Raw genomic sequence first — 19318 nt, forward strand, 5'->3', positions numbered from 1 at the left:
TATATATACATAAGTTGACATAAATAAATAATAACATAAATTGATACACATTTCACTAATTAAATTTCTATATTTTAACTAGCACATATTTAATTGTGACATACATTGAAGTTCATTCGAATACATTGTGGTAACCATAAAAAAAAATTAAGCCGTTTGCTTGTGAAATAATAAAACAATGAAATTTAATATGACAAATTGACTTAACACTAGAAATATTGATTGTAGACTTAAATTAAAAATAAAGATAAAACATGATTTGATATGTACAGTAATTGATTTTTGAAAAATGAAAGGCATAATTGATGAATATAGATAAATCATACCTTGATACATGATGAAATAACATATTTGGAGAAAATGCAGTGAATATATTTTATCAGAGAAGTATTGCTCATTAAATACAATAGAATTTTCAAAAGAATTTAACATGCAAAGTTGATATATATGTATGCATAAATTGGTTATATTATCAGAAAATAATTCTTAATGTAATTTAATTTAACTTAAGTAAAAGTCAGATGTGAAAAGTTCAGTGAATTTAACTTGAGAGTCTTGAAAATAAAAGTAGAACTCACTGGGATTGAGATGTTTCCCCGATGATCCCCCGCAGAAGACGGAGCACTTCTTCATTTTTGAGCAATTCCTGTAATTCTTTGATTAATGACACTAATCGATGAGCAAGTTTAGGCGTCGAATATGATGTTGTTCGAGGGCTCCTTCTGCTGGGACGGGTCTCGCACCCAGTATAGTTGGCTGTGTGGCTTTTGTAACAATTACAGCATTTTGGAGGTGTAGTTCTGTCTTTGTTGCATTCATGTGACCTGTGGTTTTCAGCACATTTTACACACCTTGCAGGTGGATTGCAGTGGCTTTGTGTATGTCCATAATTTTGGCAGTTGTAACATTGTATAGGTCCTCGACCTCCTCGAAATCGTTCGATTTTGATCGGGATCTGCTGTATGTTGTTGACTTCGAATATTCTTTGGTGATTCGCCGTTGATGTTAGGATTATGAGAAAAAGTGGGAGGAGCCGACAGGCCTCTCCCATTCTTTTCTTAAACTGCACAATTTTAAAGGTTTCAATACTGTTTTTCTGTAATTCTGTATTGATGGCATCTGTATCAAAGTCCACAGGCAGGCCCCGGACCAAAACCTTAATATATCTGGCTTGCAGTGTTATTTCAGGTTTGCTGGGAGGATCCCGTACTTTGTCGGTATCCTCCTTAGGTTTTGTTGTCGGCAAGATAGTGACGTCATCTGTTGAATTATGTTGGCTAGAAGAAGGACAGCTGTTTGCAGATATGAGTGTAGAATTATCTTCAATTGTTTTGATTGCATTTTGCTTTTTCTTCTTCTTTTTTCTTTTCTTTGCAGGTGGTTCTGTGCTATTGTTAATATTGATGTCCGTGTCTGTTTCTGTATTCGGTGTTGTATTCAGGTTTTCATCTTTATTTTCCATGGTTATGTCTTCAGTGCTTGGATTAATTTCAGTCATTATTGATTCGAGTTGAATGGAGTTTTTATTCATCTCCTTGTTTTCTTCCGCTTGAAAGTTTTTCCTCTTCCACCTGACGTGATAAGCTGCATTTGTCAGTTTTAGGAAGTAGGAGTATTCATAGTCTCCAGAGTAACTTGATCTTATTTGAGTGAGCAGTTTGCTAAATAATTTATCTAAACCAATCAGCTCCTCTGTATCAAACTGAGTGTAAAACTCTACGAGATCGTCAATATGTTCGTGTTCAACTGGTGGAAAGTATTTTTTTGATATCCCACAGGTAGCAATGATTTCTTCTAATGACGTGGATTCTTTGCAATGCGACGGTGAATTACGAATGGAGAGTGAGACCTTTCCACCACGAGCTGTTTTATGATACGGCATGACTTGAAAAAACAAAATGGCGGGCTCAAAATCCAGACATCAAAATGGCCAGTTGTCAGTATTGTCTCTCCCGACTCAGGAACCTGACGAGATCAAAATCTGTATCACTCACCTCGTAACGTTCAGGATAATCAGCATCAATTCAGCATAACCGGCATCGCAAGGGAGAAGAGAACGTCAGTAGAGCATGATCAGCATCAGTTATCCGACCATAATTCTCGCAGGATCTGTAAAATATATATATATATATATATATATATATATATATATATATATATATATATATATATATATATATATATATATATATATATATATATATATATATATATGCAACAAATATATATTTTAAAGTGGTAGTTTATCAATTGTGATTCCTGGTTTAATAAATTCAATTTAGTAGATTTTTATCCACCACTATTTCCAAATAATTCATGGGCTTATATAATTCACCACTTTAAATTAGTTTTGTCATGCTGTACATTTCAAAAAGCAAATCACGTTGTTCCATATCATTTTCAATCCGAAAAATTTCGGACACACATAGTCATGAATTGATGATCGGATTTTCGGTTAAGTCTGCCAAGTCCTGGTCCTGCTCGGAAAATTTTGACTCGTCATCAACCTCATCGTAAAGCCTTCATGTCAGTCTTCAGTTGAAGCATTCATAGCACGTGAGTAGCACGTCTTATTTGTTCGCCAAGGTTCTTGATAATCATCTGATATTCCTTTGACATTATCAATGATTTCCGCATCTGTCAATGTTCCACATGTTGCCAGGCAGTTGTCCACTTGTAAAAATCTTCAAAATTAAAGTCTACATTGAATCCAGATTTCATTGCATTCCATTCTGGCAAATCTGGCACTACATTTTCAGCTTTAACATTTTCTTCTTTTTTATTGATGCCTTCAACCTCTTATTCATCATCTTCACAGCTAGTCTTAAAACCAGCTTTTTAAAACTATTTTGGATAGTTTCTAGAGACACATTTCTCCAGGCAAAACAGTAATTCTGATAGCGTCTAACTTTTTTCGTCGATTGCATCTACAAGTTTGCGTACCAACTGCTGTCGATAGTTCACTTTAAAATTCTTTATTATCTTTGATGCTTTGTTAGCAATTTTGAGATCGAAATGAATTTCTATTCTTAGCTTTCTTGTCTATGTTGAAAATCTAACCTCGGGTGGTCACTACTCCTTAACCCCTTACTTACTGCTAGAATCATTGCATTCCTTTCTAGTTAAGGAAATGCAGGGATAGTGATTGAAGTTTCAAGAAACACCTCCAACCTGTTCTTCCCTACTTCCTGTGGAATCACGAAATTCATCCTTGTCTACGCGTTCTGCTGATAACGAAAGTTTTGACATTTGTGCTCTATTATTGAAAATTCGAGAAGCCGAGGTTTTGAAGAAAAAAAATTCGTCATAAGCATGGAAAATGCATTGATTTTAGACAGTAAATGTAGGGAATTTTGGAAAATTTCGAGATAAAGAGTTTCGAGATATTACATAACAGTTAGAGCTACACTATGTTACCTTTTCTCAGTGATTTGTGAAATGTTATTTTAAAGTGAGCCTAAATTTCGAAAATGTTCACCACTTATAAAACAGAAAAACATTCTCTAATAATTTTAATATTTAGCGTGTTTAATAGTTTCTGGATACCGGAATTGTTTTGATATTGGATTTTGTTAAATTTAAATTCCATTGCCAACTCCATTAGTAAAGACCAATTTTATAAGATTAAAAAACGATTGTCTAACTTTTGCATGAAGTCTCAGTTATTTTATCGAAAACGTTTAAGTTATTTTAGGATTTAAATGTTGAATTTTACGTAATGTGCAATATTGCTCGAAATGCTTGGTTCAGGATGCATTGATGAAATTGTTTAAATATTTTTGGTAAATTTTGATAAAAATTATGAAATAATTTTAATATATTTTAATTTTTTATACTTTTTCTGTTCATCTTTATTTATGTATAAAAAGATACTGTTCTTACTTTTTCACCTAAAGTAACAACTGTTAGAATTAAATCTAAATTAGCGGTAAAAGAAACAACAAGTGTATGTCCATCCAATTAACTGCAAATTTTACAGAAATTTTTTTAACCTTTTCTGGGTTTGGAACCGTTTACAACCAGTATGTTTAAAACACCATGAATACAAAACAAGGTTTTATCAACCATTCAAAATTAGAATGGTTTCGATACTGTAAAAAATTTAATGGACATTGGAGCAACGCATTTAGTTAAGGCGTAATGGAGTTAAGTTGAGGTTGAATTGTGCTTCATTAAATGAACCATTAAATAGGATTTAATTATTTTATCTGATTGTTTCCTCTATTGAAAGATATTTAAAATTCTAAACGTTTCAGTGTTAAGCTGCTTTATAGGGTTGTCATCAACGCGTAAAGGATATTATCATACTCTGATAGTCCAGGGTCATAAGTTGGGGAAGGCAGGACATTGAAACTCTTCGTGTGTTAAAAGGGTTGGAGGAAGTATTGTGATATCAATACTGGGAGTCGAACCCCTGTTCTGTCGGTCATGAGAATAGCAAATTTGCCTTCTCGGATATAATATGTACCCAGCTGCGAGCATTAAGTGTCTTATTAGGTGGTCCTTGTAGGTACGATAAGATTCTTTTTGTTCAACCGAATTAGATGAAATTAATTAATAAACGGTTTTTCTCACAGTTAAAAGTTTTTATACAATCTTATTCATGGTTATTTGACTTTTTTTAATGGTTTAGTTACGGTTATTTGACTATTTTGTTTATTATGGTCAAACAACAAGTAAATGAATTGATATTTCACCAATTTTTTAGATACATTTCTAAGAATGTAATTAAAATTTCGTCTTTAAATTCCTCATTAATGCTTTTTGTCACGAAGGTCTGTTTCAGCGAGACCTACACATTCATTTGTATTTCATTAAAAATTAAATAATGTATCCATTAATCATAAATTTCGTTTAAAAATGCCTTATTTTGTCCCAAACATTTCAATTTATGTATCGTAATTTTGATTGCAAGATTCTCAAAAATTTGAAATTATTTTGATAAATCAGATTCATTAATTTTCATAAATCCATTATATATTTATATCGTTTCCTTTGTTAGTTACAAAGTTAATTTAAACGACAAAATTCTATGAAACAAATTCCGCTAAATTTATTTTAAGTTTTTGTTCAGAAAAGATGCAAAATATCGAATTAACGAATAACGTTTATGTATTTCTTTAGCTTGTTACTGTGGCAAGCAAAGTTATAGTTGTACTCTCAAAGAGAATGGACAAAAATACTGTGAATGCTACGAAGGATACATTCAAAAGAATGAAACCTGTGAAGGTAATTAACAACTTTAGTTTTTATAATTAAGATTTTTTTAATCCTTATTTACAATTTTTACTTTGCTATCTTGTAGGTAAGCTGATCTAGGTTGTAGATATCTAGGTGTCGCTCTTTTGTGTCGTCATAAGTACTCAGATAGAAAAAAATTAACATATTTTGAGCATTTAAAACAAAATAACAAATTCTACATAATGTATTGAGTCTTTTATGAATGGGAAATATTCTCTCCTACTTTCTCTGACATTTCTAAGCTTTATTTCGAAGCAACATTCTTTAAACTGTTGAAGTTCTCATGGTTTGAAACATATGTTGTTGACGACGCATTTGTTTCAGTAGACAGTTATACTCATTTTAAGGGTTACTCACGATTGTTGACTTGTTTGACCAACGCATTAAATTTTTTTAGATAAGAATAATAACTTTATCCAACATATTTGAGTTATTTTTAAAAAATTTCCATTTTCGTTTATCTTTTACATTTTACTGTTTTGTTATTTCCTTCTGTCATTTCCATGGATTTATTAAAGAAACTCCAAAATAAACATATTTTGGAGTTTGAATTCAACATTTATTTCTCGATAGGAAAACACATTATGAACAAACTATCTTAAGCCGGACAACCTTGCTCGCTCAAATTCGGAACAAGACTAACACCTTTAAGGAACAATGCAACGCCCAAAAGTCTTGTGATGACAGCGCCATCTCTTAATTAACACAAATAGTTGTCCCCTAAGTTATGGGTTTGGATTTTAAATAATACTGATACTGAAGATTGGAAATTAGCACAGTAAAACAAAAAATCGCTCAATAATAAGGATATAAACACATATAACACTTACTGCATAAAAACACTATGTACAAATTATTAAAATTATCCATAAAAATAGTCATGCTTATACCAAGAAAATAATATAATATACAAATCAAATAATAATTTAAATATTTAAAAATATTTTTCTCAAAAAATCTAAATCTGAAATAATCAACATCAAATATCAAATAAACAATCACTAATTTTTTTATGAGGTAATCAACTCGATAGTAAATAAGAAGTATATTATGTACCATAAATTACCATTAAATTATTTTCAAAACATTTAGTTTAATTTACTCTCAATTCACTGACATAACATAATAAAAATTCTTAAAACAAAATTTATAATTATTGAAAATTCAAAGTTGAAAAAAAAAAGTTAAAGTTTTCTTGGGATCAAATTAAATAATTTCATAAAATATTTAATTACCTATAATTAAACATTTAAACATTTCTTAAATATTCTGTCAATAGTTAATGAATTTACATTCAAACATATAAACAAAAATAATTACTTTAATTACAGGGCTTCTTCCGTTCTTTATTTGGATACAGTCGAATTTTGTGTTCTTACTCATTAGCTTTCTTTATTTTTTTACTCATGAAAAATGCTTGCTGTTGGCACATAAGAAACACAATTTTTTTTCTTTGGTTGGTATTCAGAAGATCAAGTTTTACCTCTTCGTTAATTTTTATCCTCTCTGTTGGAACTTAATAGTCTTTCTCGAGAAATGTTACCATCTCTCATTTTCATTCTTAACTCTTTTCTTAACTTCTCATTCTTAACTTCTTTTTGAAATATTACTCTAATTGCGTTAGTCTAATAATATCGTCTCACCTTGTTTACATGAACACGTTTACTTGACCGTCTGGTTGGTTGACCATATAAGAGAGTGGCGGATAGTGTTGTATGCCTTCTCCAGGATCGAGCATATAATTTATTGCTATCGTCGAGGATAAGCAGGTATTCTTGATTTATAGGCTTGAAACTTTCGCAAGCTGTTCTCTGATTATGGTAATCTGTATAGGCTTGTTATTTTCCCTTTACTATCAGCTTCGCTTCTTATGCTGCTTGTTCAAGCTGTATTTTAAATTCTTGGAGATAATTAGCCATGAATTGACTCATATTTAAAGTGATAGGATTGTCTCCGCACCAGTTAGATTTCAATGCACAAAGTGGTCCTCTCGCTTCCCTACCATTCATTAGTTTGGAAGGTGATACACCAGTAGAGCAACTTAGTAAATTCTCTGCAAGCGAATAATATGAATGGTAAATATTTATCCCAATCGTGAGGATCCAAATGAATAACGCGATGTAGAGCATTCTTTAGTACTTTGTTATAATGATCGACTAAGCCATTGTTTGCAACGTACCCCGAAACTTATAATCTGGATGACAATCCAAGACAATTAGGAATTGCCGAATGTAAAGTAATTAGGAAGTATATTTTTGAGTTTGAAATAAGATTTTCAGTTAAAATATAGAAATTTGGATAGTAACGGGGCTGATGATAACGGTTGAGAAGCTTAAAAATAGAACGTTTCTCGATAACAAGGAAAATGTGAGGTTGATTTAGATTATTATTATTTCTATAATATTAACTTCATATTTTATTTATTTTAAAGATGTATGTCATAACAAAATGTGTCATTTATTTCATTTTAAAGAGGGTGATGATGAAATAAATTGAGTGTAGAGCAATATTTCAACATAGCGCCATCAAATATCAAATGAATTTGGCTTGAAATTATTTTTATTTCTATTCATAAAACAAATTTAAGTAAGAGTTGTCTTAAAAATTTGTTCAGTTTTCATTCGTGAACTAGTAATTTTTAGCTTTATTTTTCATTCAGAATTTTTATTATTGTTCTACTCAGTCATGTCAAAGGTGTTATTTAATAATAGTATATGATAATAACGAAAATCTTAACATTTTCTTTTTATTTTACAGAAAAACAAAACTTATTGTTATTCATACTATTGTGCATAACATCAGGCGTCCTCCTTGTATCAACATTAACTTTAATCATTGCTAGCCGAAAGTAAGTTATAGTATGTACATGGAATGAACTCCCCTCTCCATTTGTCTGGAGCTGAGACAATGACTACTGCTACGGGGTTTATCTATTTCAAGTAAAGTGTTGGATCAATATTTAAGACAGATTTTGGTTCTGTTGCCGAGATTAAAAAATCAGGGGAGAGAGAAGCTTCCTTCGTTTAAATTCGCTATTTCTTGTTCCCATAGCGGTAGATGGTCTTAGACTTTGTGGTCGGGGGAGTTCTTCCCATAGATAGACGCATTTAAAACATATTTTTAGAATTTTTATCAAAAACGAAAACAAAAAAGTATACATAAGTGGAGGGTAGTTAATTCTTATTAAAGCATAGAAAAAAACAAAAACTCTACCGAAATAAATTTGTACTCAGAAAAATTTGGATGTAATTAGCTTCAAACAATTTTGATTAGAATGTTGAAACTTAAAGTTTTTAATAACCGTCTCTCAACTCCTTCGTCTTTCAAGTCTTAAAAATAAATTTAAAAAACAGTTTAAATTTTTCTATTTGTGAATCAGAAATTTTCTCATTGTGTCAAATAATATTCAGAACTGTTAAAAAAAAATTCGGCAATTTAAAATGTAATTCATGAACTTTTGCTATGGATTATAAGCCAGATAATCTTTTGAGTTTTATTTGAAAAGTGAGATTTTTCTCAATGAAAAAAATAATGAGATTCATTACATATTTGTTATCAAATTTAATGGCATTTAATTTTGTATCCCAAAATTTTAAGAGATTAACGCATTAATTATTAAATTGAGAAATTTAAATATTTATGGTTGGATTGTACGCGGTTCGAATTCTTATAATTGATTTCGCTGCTGAAAACACCAGTTACTACAGACTACATCCATTTCTATATTTTCTTTCGCTAAAGCGGATAATTTTAGTCTTATCGATTAAAAATAACATGTTGTTTTCGACGCCCGCCCAAAAGCAGATTTAGATTTTTTAAACCATACTACAAATACTGGTATATTCCATTTAATTTGAAAATTTGATCGTTATTGCTTTTTTTAACTAATATGAATTTTTTTTACAGGTTCAGAGGCAAAGTAAACAAGAGTTAAGCGTATTTTATAATCTTTAATATCTGTTTTATGTTGAATAAAATAAATTTTTAAGTTAAAAATTAATGACTTCTTACTCATATTTATATTGTACTTCTTATTCATATCTGTAGTTAACAAATTCTTAAATCGTATTTTGTCAAAAATAAATCAGTGTAAACTAAAACAAAAAAGTTGTAATTAACGAAACATAGACGTTTTTGAGGTAGACGTTTATCTACATCCTTTACTTTCTCCTCAAGAAAAGGTTTACCCACAGTTGACACTGTTTATATATATGTAATACGAAGGATCTTCCTTAATTTGACTGTCAAATTCAGAAGCATGCTAAAAACAATCAAGAAAGTGATAACTTATATTGGCACATAAAATTTCTGTACATTATAGTACAGGAAGCAAATTTTTAAAAAATGGAACACCCAGAATAATTTTTAATCTAATGATCCAAACTTTTCGTTCTAGGAATCAATCTTAATCTCTCGAGGGAGTGATCTCACATATTCTAATTGCAGATGATATTTTAATTAACAAAGTCAGATATAGAAACTTACTTTCTCTGAATAAACATACCATTTTTTTCAACGGATTCGGATTTCTGAATCTCGAAATATAAGGGGCAACCGCAATCTGGGAAATATGTTACCAATAGCTCGGCCAGGATACCGATTTACAGTTTGAAATTCTTTTGTTAATGTTAATTTTTGCGTTTTTCGCATAACTCAAAAACTTCTTAAGCAAATTGAAAAGTTTTAGAAGATAATACAGCGCTTTCTAAAAGAATGGACTCTGTGACATTTTTTAAAAAAAAATTTAAATTTCTCAGAGAAAGCTCTTATTTTAGCCTTAATTAAATATATAATATTCACATATTTTTACTAAATCTATTCATTCGAAAGATACTCAGTGGAAGAATTGGCTAACATATGTCCCGAAACGCATAAACTCTGCACAGCTAGATTCCTCGTTGGGAGTACATAAAAACTGCCCAAAGAAGCGTTCCTGCACGATCCATAGTTTACGAGAAAAATACGAAAAACAAAGTATGACGTCACTGGTGGTGCAAGAAAAAAACACTTTATTAGACATATCAACAGCTGTATGCTATGCACAATTTAAAGCTGAATATGCGCGGCGAACGTTTTAAACATTATCGTCTTGAAAGATATGCAAATACTGTTGTTGATATGTTACTGTTGTTAAATAAGTCCTGCATCTTCGCACATTTCGTGAAATCTCGATCCCTTGTCTTGAAGTAAAATTGAAGGCTTTCCAACTTCTAACACTGTTCCGTTTTCCAAAACAACGATTCTGAAATAAAAAAGAAAATAAATTTTCGTTTTTGCAGAGATTGAAAACTGAGCTGAATATATTGTGTTGATAAAACTGAATAAGAATTTTTTAAGGAATGCGCTTTTGAGAAACGTACAAATAAATAAATATTTTTTTTAAATAAAATATCTTTATAAACGGAGATGTTAAGCATTGTGACAAAAATCACTTCATTTTTTTTACAATTCGGTTATTAACTTAGTCATCTTGATTATAGTCGAGTTTTCTAAATTTTAAACAATTTGCTTTGTTTTAAACCTCGTTTTAGGCGTTTCTAGTCAAACATGACTCTAGTGCGAACAATATACATCAATTAATCAGCGATTGCCTTAAGAATTCCGGTTTTAACTTATTTATTTTTCTTTAAAAAAAGTTCTTCTAGTGCATTTAAAATAAAATGGTATATTTTAAAAAGTTTCAATTGCTTATATTCGGTTAAGGCGTCGCTCGCACCATTGTGTGGAGAGCTGAGGGTAGTCGATAATACAACCCGATAGCCGATAATACAACCAACGTGTATACGTAGTAAGGTGCTCATTAAATTTGTTTTGAAAGTACTCTAGTTGATAGTGCTGTCACCTCAGGCGTCGTCCACGTCGTCTAACCACGTCAGTGACGTCCACGTCGTCATAAAAATTACTGGGAGTGCGATTTTTTTTCCAGACTATAAAATTTGATATTTTTTCTTATTAAACAGAGTATACCTACTTGTCGTAGTCTAGTACAGTGTTTAGCCTATGTGCTATTGTAATAACTGTACTCTTTGCAAATGCTGTGCGTATTGTGTTTTGAATGAAGTTGTCTGTCTGTATGTCAACCGAGGCTGTTGCTTCATCCAGAACTAAAATTTTCGTGTTTTTCAAAAGTGCTCGAGCTAAGCACACCAGTTGTTTTTGTCCGGCACTAAAAAAAATAGTGTAAAACACATTAATCATTCATTTAAAGAAAAAAATTAGAGCTCATTATAAAAACTATTTATGAGATATAAGATACTTAAAAAATCTTTTACAAATGAACACAAAAACAGAGGATTTATTCGCTAATTTTAAAACAGCAGCACTTTTCCTTGCAGTTTAAAAAACACAACTGATTTTGGTTATTGGTTCGTTTTAAAGATTTTGATTAATAATTGACTGCTACAGAAAAATCCTTGAATTGTAAGGTTAGAGATTTAATTTGCGAAAAATTATACGCGTCATTCGCGAAAACATAATTTATGTACATGCTTCAAAGATTTAAGTAAAAAAGTTATTGTAAGGATGGCTGTATTACAAAAACTAAAAACATTGTGTTGAAAAAATATCTTTTAATTTTATCTAAGCATCTTTTATCCATACTCATGTAAATCCAAGTAGCACTGTGCTTTTCGCATTCATAAAATTTTTAATGTATACAAGAGTGCATTTCTTTTTAGAAATAAAAGGCTCTTCCAGCTTCGAATTTTTACTTACGGATTGAGTAATGAAATTTTCCTTCAATTTTTCTTTAAATTGGTATAAATTTTATCTGCAACATATTTTTCCAGAAATATTTAACACTTGATTATTTTATGACTATTTCATTGAGTTAAAAAAAATTTATACTAATATCATCATTTATGTAATAGTTCAAGCTGCATAATATGGTGAAAATTCGATTTAAATATGGGCAAGGAAATCTTTTAATTTAGACACGCTATGAATTTCAATGTTAGAAGATTTTATAACTGTTCGGTTCAACTATTAAAAAAATATCTATAAAAATATGAGCGATGATTCATATAAAATAAGAATATTTAAAAAATTTAAAACTGTGAAAATATAAGCAAAATTTTCGAAACCTGTGGAATTTATTTCAAGAGCATATATACCTCAGATTTCCACCATTCTCTTCAACGTTATGATTCAAACCATCATCCAGAGTTGTCACAAATGACTTTAAGTGAGATCTTTCCAAACTTTGCCACAATGCGTCATCGCTGTATTCATTGCTGGGATCTAAATTAGATCTTAAGGTACCCGTGAAGAGAACTGGATCCTATATAAAGAAATCAAAGCCACAGAATTATCCCATGCATTAAAACGCCTGTTATATTTGGTCGTTATTTTTATATTTCGCCAATATTTTTAATGCTTTGCATCATTTGACAGTCTTATAGAGCACATAAGAAAATATTTAAAGAAATAAACTTTTGAGAACTCCGCCATTATAGTTACTATTTTTGGAACCTTACAAACACACAATTTTATTTTCAAATTAAAAAATTTAACAATTAAATTTCTTATCGCGGTATTTATAAAGAAATAGCAGTTTTATAAGTTTTGTTCTAATGATAGTATATCAATATTATTCGCCAGCCTAGAATAGTAACAGAATTTACTATGTCAATGAAATAAATCCTTTTACTGCCTTTTTCAACCACCCTGAACATTGAGAAATTGTATTCTTTTAACTTTTTTTATTTCACAAAATTCCAGTTAATTAAAAAAATTTTATTTATTAAAGAAAAATAACTTTGTTGATTAAATTAATTAAATAAAATTAATTTGGTTAAATAAATTAATTAAAAAATAAATTTGTTTAATTAAATTAATTAAAAAAAATAATGTGGTTAATTAAATTAATTAAAAAAATTTATTCGGTTAATTAAATTAATGAAAGAAAAAATTCGATTGATTCCTGTTAATTTAGAAAATAAATAATTTTATGTCCTCCCACTAAACAATTTTAAGACACCCTTTTTTGAGAAAAGAAAATTGGTCTGAAGAATAATCTGCATAAGCCGTGATAATCTGCAGCGCTCCTTTCCGTGCTGGAGAGCGTACAGACGCTCGATCGATTAACGGAATCGATTAACGGAAATAAATTTATGTCTGCTTTTCCCAGCTTGACTTTGTTCTAAATATCAGTGGGGGTTCAGGTGATCAGATAGAGTGATCGCCTCGAAGTGGACACACTTTCGAATTCCATCTATATAACTACTTTGATACGAATTCTGCACCCGGCTCGCACCGACCATAGTTCTGACGTAAAATATGTTAAGTGGTAGACGGCTCACTGGTTAGAGTCCCCTTGCAGTCAGGCTAACTGTGGGAGGATTTCGTGGTTTTCCTTCCATGCAACGCAAATTCGGGTTAGTTCCATCAAAAAGTTCTCCTCGAAAGCAAATTTCTCCCTGAACTTGTTCCCTTGTCTTTTGAAGTGGGTTCAAAATTACAAGGCTACGGAGTTTAACTTTGGTAGTCATAAACTTAAAATTGGGTTTGTTGTTCAACGATGCTTATAATATTATATTATTACCCTCTAAATCAGAGCTGAAGACCTCTTTTCATAAATAAAATTTAAACATAGACGTAACTTAAATTCTGTGAATAAAGAATGCCGTGCTAATTCAATTCACATGTTGAAAATTTATGTTCTTAGAAATATAAGTTTTTGCTTATTTGCTTTCTCCAATCGATCTGCTCTGTTCAGCTATCTTCTATTATTCTGTATGAAAAAAGTGCATAATACTTTTTTCTAGTTTTCTTATTTATTTTATAACTTTTTTCTCATTTCGATATTAAAATTATAAAGAATACTTTCAAAGATTTATCAGCCGCAGAACGTTCTTAGAAAAATGGAGAATAAAAATTAAAATGGAAAATTGGTGAAGTTTTTCTTGAGAAAAAAAAAAATATTACGAAACTAAATATCGACAATATTTCCCTAGAAAAGTTTCTCTTAGTTTTACGAAAAATTAAATACAAGATGGTTAATCAAGCAAGAATTAATAAAATAAATTTCAAGTGTTTTTGGCGGTGGCGAAATATGACGCAACTATATTAAGTATATAATTAAAATTGAAATGAGTTATTTTTACATTGAATCAATTAATTCTCACAAATAAAAGAAATAGTTGACTTACCTGAGGAATTATAGTCAATTTTGATCTCAATTTGTGCAAACCCATTTTAGAAATATCCACATCGTCGATGAATATCGTTCCTGTCACGGGCTCTATAATTCTAAACAAACCCATGGTGATTGATGATTTTCCTGCACCAGTACGTCCTATAATGCCGACCTGAATGGAAATTTGGAAATTATATTCTTAATATGATTTGCTAAAATTCTAGAATAGAATAGAATAAAATATATATATACTCTCCAGAATCTCTTAGTCATTCGTTTCGGCTGGAATTGACTACATGAAAGGTAGAAGAGTTGCGGCTGATTGCTGAAAATTTCAGTAAGTGTTTGCGCCTCTGTATCGTTGCAAAATTCGACGACATATTGAAATCATTTAATTCCATCATAAAGTGATATGTAATATGAAATATCTTCCTACTACTCTCTACGTTGCAGAGAAGAGGGGACATATAGTATTAACTCGAGTGATTTTTTTTAAAAAATCTCGGTGAGGATGGCTGCATTCAAACTTCAAACCGCAGCTTGTGGAGAGAAACTGATTGAAGATTTGAAAACTGCAGCACGAAAATGTCCAAAATCTGTTAAAAAAATCTCACACACCAGAAATAAAACAAAAATAAATTGTTTTCTGTGTTATTAATCTTAATATTATAATTTTCTTTTCAATGTTTTTTCTAGGTGCGCATTAATCCGGTCTGTAAAATAAATATACACTAGGAGGCTTCGCCCCCTGCTCACTGGCGCTCGCCAACCCGCGGAACTGCTTTCACAGTTCACTTCGGATTGCTTCGCAATCCGATGCTCGCTCATTGGATACGTTCTTAACGTCTAGCTTTTGTATTCTTTTTTGAATACTGAAGTTCCGAAAACTTTTCACTGTAGAAAATTCTAAGCCTGTGCATTTCAATATTAATTTGAAATTGCAAACAGTTCACATACTTTGTTTCATCACACTATTCTAAATTTCAGTTGTTGAGAAAAGTAACTGTTGTAAGTTTTGTTTTAAAGTCTTTTCCACCAGAGGGCTCAAACCATGTGTTGTAAAACAATATGAAATAGTACTGAACGCCGGATGTAAAACATTGGCCTCGATGAAGATAATTTTGTGAAAATTGTTTTGATAATTCGGTGAGAATTCACCCGATTAGACATATGATGCTCAATACGTGCTCTTGCGCGCCGAAGCCTATCAATTAAAACGTATGAGCGTTTTATATAATATAGATTAGCCATATGATGCTCAATACGTGCTCTTGCGCACCGAAGTCTATCAATTAAAAATGAAAACTGTTGCCAACGCGAGAAAAGAAATATCATCGATTTTATTGATACATACGTATTAGAGTTTTATATAATTTAGATTATTTTGCTTATCCAAGTATGGATTTACTAGTAGTTAGTATGTTTTTTAGAGCACAGAAATCCAGTTTATCTTAGACATTGGCTAATAGTTATTGCATTTGTATTTTAAATTATTGCATCTGCAGGTAATGCCAATAGAATTAAGAACAGTAATTAGGAAAGGTTATGGTAAATAAAACAGACCCATCATGAAAATATAAATGAACTAAAATAAAAAGAAATAAAAAAGTTTTCATACTTTTTCACTTCCACTTATAGAAAGATCAACATTTCTTAATACTAAATCCAGATTTGTTCTGTATCTTGTACTATAGTTCTTAAACAAAATCTGTCCAGTGGATGGCCAATCAATATTTTGGGAATCTGAAGGTGTATCCCAAGCAGCCTAGATTGCAACAAAATATAAATTTAAAAAAAAAAATACAAAACAATTTTTTTGTTTAAATCTTTGTTTAAAAATTCCTTAAAAAACAGGCTCGTGTTTTAAAGTATTAAAAAATAAAAAGGAAAAAAATAGCAAGTTCCTACTTCGGAATCAAGTTTGCAGTATTCATCAACTCTTTCAACGGAAATAGATTTATCTTCAAGATGACAGCTATTTCTTATGAACCATTTTATAGCGTCTGTGATCTGTGGGAAAAGGTATTTCTAATGGTATCAATTGATTTATGTTTATTTAACCGTATAAAAAGATTTATTTGCTATAGTATTATAGATCAGCGTTTCTCAACTTGGTCTATTCGAAGGACATGTGAAATATTTTTAAGTCTTTTCAAGGACTGGGAGCTATTTTCCATGCGGTTTTATACGAATTGCTCTCCTATTTGGTATTTTTGTTAAATAAAGAAAAACATGAGTTTTGATTTTTGTTTTAGTTCAGGTAACATATTATATAAAGATTACATGTTCTCATTATAATTAAGACGAAGTACCGCCAAGAGGAAAATCTCCAAAAAAGAGAGCAAGTCGTTTAATACCGTTATGTTGCAAATTAACCCACCTGTAATGTTGGTAAGTTGGATTATTGGCATAAATTTTACAGGTTAAATTGTGGAATCTATACTGCATTATGCTTCTTAAATAATTTAGTGTTTATATAAGTTCAAACAGCATTTTTAAGTACAAAGGGTTAAAAATAACAATTTGTAGGAAATATGTGGCCTTCGGAGCAATATTAATTTCAGATATGAAATCCCCACTCCCGAAACAGTAAGAGGTGTACGTGCATGACTGTAGCAAAACATTTGTTTACCAGTGTTAATTATAATATAAATATGTTTATTTCGATCTGAAATCACTCATGCAACAGTTTTTAAAATAAATTTAAGTAGTAAATAGCAATAGAAAATATTCACACTAATAAACCTTTCGTTGGAACAACTTTCGCTTTAATTTTAAGAAATTAACACACTCCAATAATTGAAACAATTATTCTTAGTTCATAACTACATTTGCTTATGCTTCGTATATATTTTATTAATTTTTTTAAGTAAAAAGTGGTACCATCATGGTTTTATTCGCAATTAATTTATAAAAATAAGTTTTTTGTGTTTACAACAAATAATAAAATACTTCATCTTGTCTCAACTGTTTTAGTTCAATGCTCTTCAAAGCCAGAGTGATAGCTAATAAAAAATATTTACTGAATTGAAAAATATGATATTACCACTTCTTCTTAACAAAACTTTCTCATCATTTCAATATTTAGGACCAGTGAAATGAAAATTAATTAATCTTGCAGTGGCATTTATTTAAAAGTATTGTAATTAAAGATTAAAATGTATAGCTTACATTTAAAGTGTAAGTTATCATTAATCCGATATCAGCAGCAGTCAAGTTATGACGGTTATTAACAGCCAGGAAAATTGAAATAAACACAATGATACTGCCAAGCATATTGAGCCAAAAATTAAACCACCTATAAGAAATAAATACATATTAAGACACCATCTTTGAATTAAAGTATTTTTTATGTAAGACTAATGAGAAAAAAACAAAGCCATAATAATAATTCCTCATTTCTAAACAAAATAGTTTTTTTTTTTTTTTTTCAAAATTTTTTCAGTTATGATCTTTTTTCTAATCTAATTCAATTATTTGTTTTTCCTAATTCTTATTGTATTCCATTTTTAATTTCCATGTCATTTAGTCACGTTTTAAAATATGTGACGGTTATTTTTCTCTCTTGCTTAAATTTGAAAATTAAAAACATGCAGGCAGTTACAGAGTAATTTAAAAAAGTACCCATTTAAAACACTTTAGAAGAATGTTTTTAAAAATGTAATAAGAGCTTTTAATAACATTTTTTAGGGTTATTTTGTTAGACATCGTTTTTAGTGTAGTCTTGATTAGCAGGGATTCCAATTTCTCCACGCTTTTTAAATTGTAAAGTTAAATCTGTACTGACGTGAGTGTCTGTATATACAGTGCTGACGTGAATTATCCTCAGTGGTAGACGGATCATGGGTTAGAGCCCCCTTGCTGTCATGCTAACTGTGGGAGGTTCTCGTGGTCTTCCTCACCATGTTACACAAATGCGGGTTAATTCCATCAAAAAGTCCTCCATAATGACAAATTTCTCCCACTACTTGATCCAGGAGTTTCCTTGTCCTCTGTTCAAGGGTCAAAATTACGAGGCCGCGGAATTTAAGATTTGTAATCGTAAACCCAAAATTGGGTCGGCTGTTCAACGACGGTTATAAAATAGAAAAACTAAGCATAACACTTACTTATATTAGTATAACTAATTTATTTTGTTATGTTTGGATTACTAATTTGTCATGGGAGAAAAACAATTTAAGATTTAACGATTAAAATTAAGATACATACATTTCTATATAACTGTTGTGTTTTTGTTGCGAAAAAAATTTCTCAACGACATTACAGATTGGAATCTATGCATGAAATACTTATATTTGAATGTGATGTCTAAACACATTGTATTTAAAAAAAAAAGCTGAAGTGATAGAAAAAGGAGATCCATTTAGCATTTAAGAAAATATATAAACCACTTTTTGTGGCCGGGCATTAGTAGTCTATATAATTAGTCTTATATCCTCCAACATTTAAGATTTTTACGAAATATTTCTCCTGGTGTTTCATGTATACACAAGTGGGAAAAAATTGTGGAATTTTTATTCTAACTCTGAATAAGAATAAAGAAAAAAAATTTACCTTAGTATAATCCCCATCTACATGTTAATCAAACGCACTTCTTCCTTACAATTGACATTTGAAATAATTCTTGTATTTCATACGTAAAAAAAATTATCAAATAATTATCTTAAAGATACTGTTTTCTTGCTTTTATATCGCTGTATAAATAAATAATTACCTCTTACTTCCTATGGTGGAACAAAAACAAACCATATGATTGTTCAGTTTCCTTTCAAAACTTTCAATGAATTCTTCTTGCACCTTGTAAGCGCCAATTGAAGACACTCCTTGTATGGATTCCAACAGCTGACTGTAGATGGGAGATTTTGTTGTCGATTCCAGTCTTCTGATTTGACGATAAGTGTTCAGATGCAGTTTCTGAAAAGTTTTCATCATGCGTTGAAC

At 30.4% G+C, this 19318-nt stretch overlaps 1 protein-coding gene and 1 long non-coding RNA gene across 3 annotated transcripts in view; one reads left to right on the forward strand and one right to left on the reverse strand.

Moving 5' to 3' along the window:
* Nucleotides 1–2330: 2330 nt before the first annotated feature.
* LOC122272666 (uncharacterized) lies at nt 2331–9240 on the forward strand. Its single transcript, XR_006227200.3, has 4 exons — nt 2331–2556; nt 5125–5229; nt 7999–8089; nt 9148–9240. It is a non-coding gene; the product is annotated as an uncharacterized LOC122272666 (long non-coding RNA).
* A 987-nt stretch (nt 9241–10227) lies between these two features.
* LOC107441881 (multidrug resistance-associated protein 1) overlaps nt 10228–19318 on the reverse strand; it is a 69912-nt gene continuing 60821 nt past the window's right edge. The window contains exons 24-31 of one of the 2 annotated variants that reach the window (XM_087163521.1): nt 19092–19291; nt 17549–17675; nt 16286–16387; nt 15996–16142; nt 14391–14549; nt 12354–12520; nt 11213–11407; nt 10228–10483 (exon numbers count right to left, since the gene is read on the reverse strand). In XM_087163521.1, the coding sequence (XP_087019647.1) occupies nt 10372–10483; nt 11213–11407; nt 12354–12520; nt 14391–14549; nt 15996–16142; nt 16286–16387; nt 17549–17675; nt 19092–19291 (1209 nt within the window). In that variant the 3' untranslated portion in view covers nt 10228–10371. The remainder of the gene's footprint in view (nt 10484–11212; nt 11408–12353; nt 12521–14390; nt 14550–15995; nt 16143–16285; nt 16388–17548; nt 17676–19091; nt 19292–19318) is intronic. The other variant, XM_087163522.1, reaches the window with a different exon arrangement.

The sequence above is a fragment of the Parasteatoda tepidariorum genome, chromosome 5, assembly GCF_982258835.1.
Source record: "Parasteatoda tepidariorum strain Cologne lab strain chromosome 5, Ptep-v5.0, whole genome shotgun sequence".
NCBI lineage: Eukaryota > Metazoa > Arthropoda > Arachnida > Araneae > Theridiidae > Parasteatoda > Parasteatoda tepidariorum.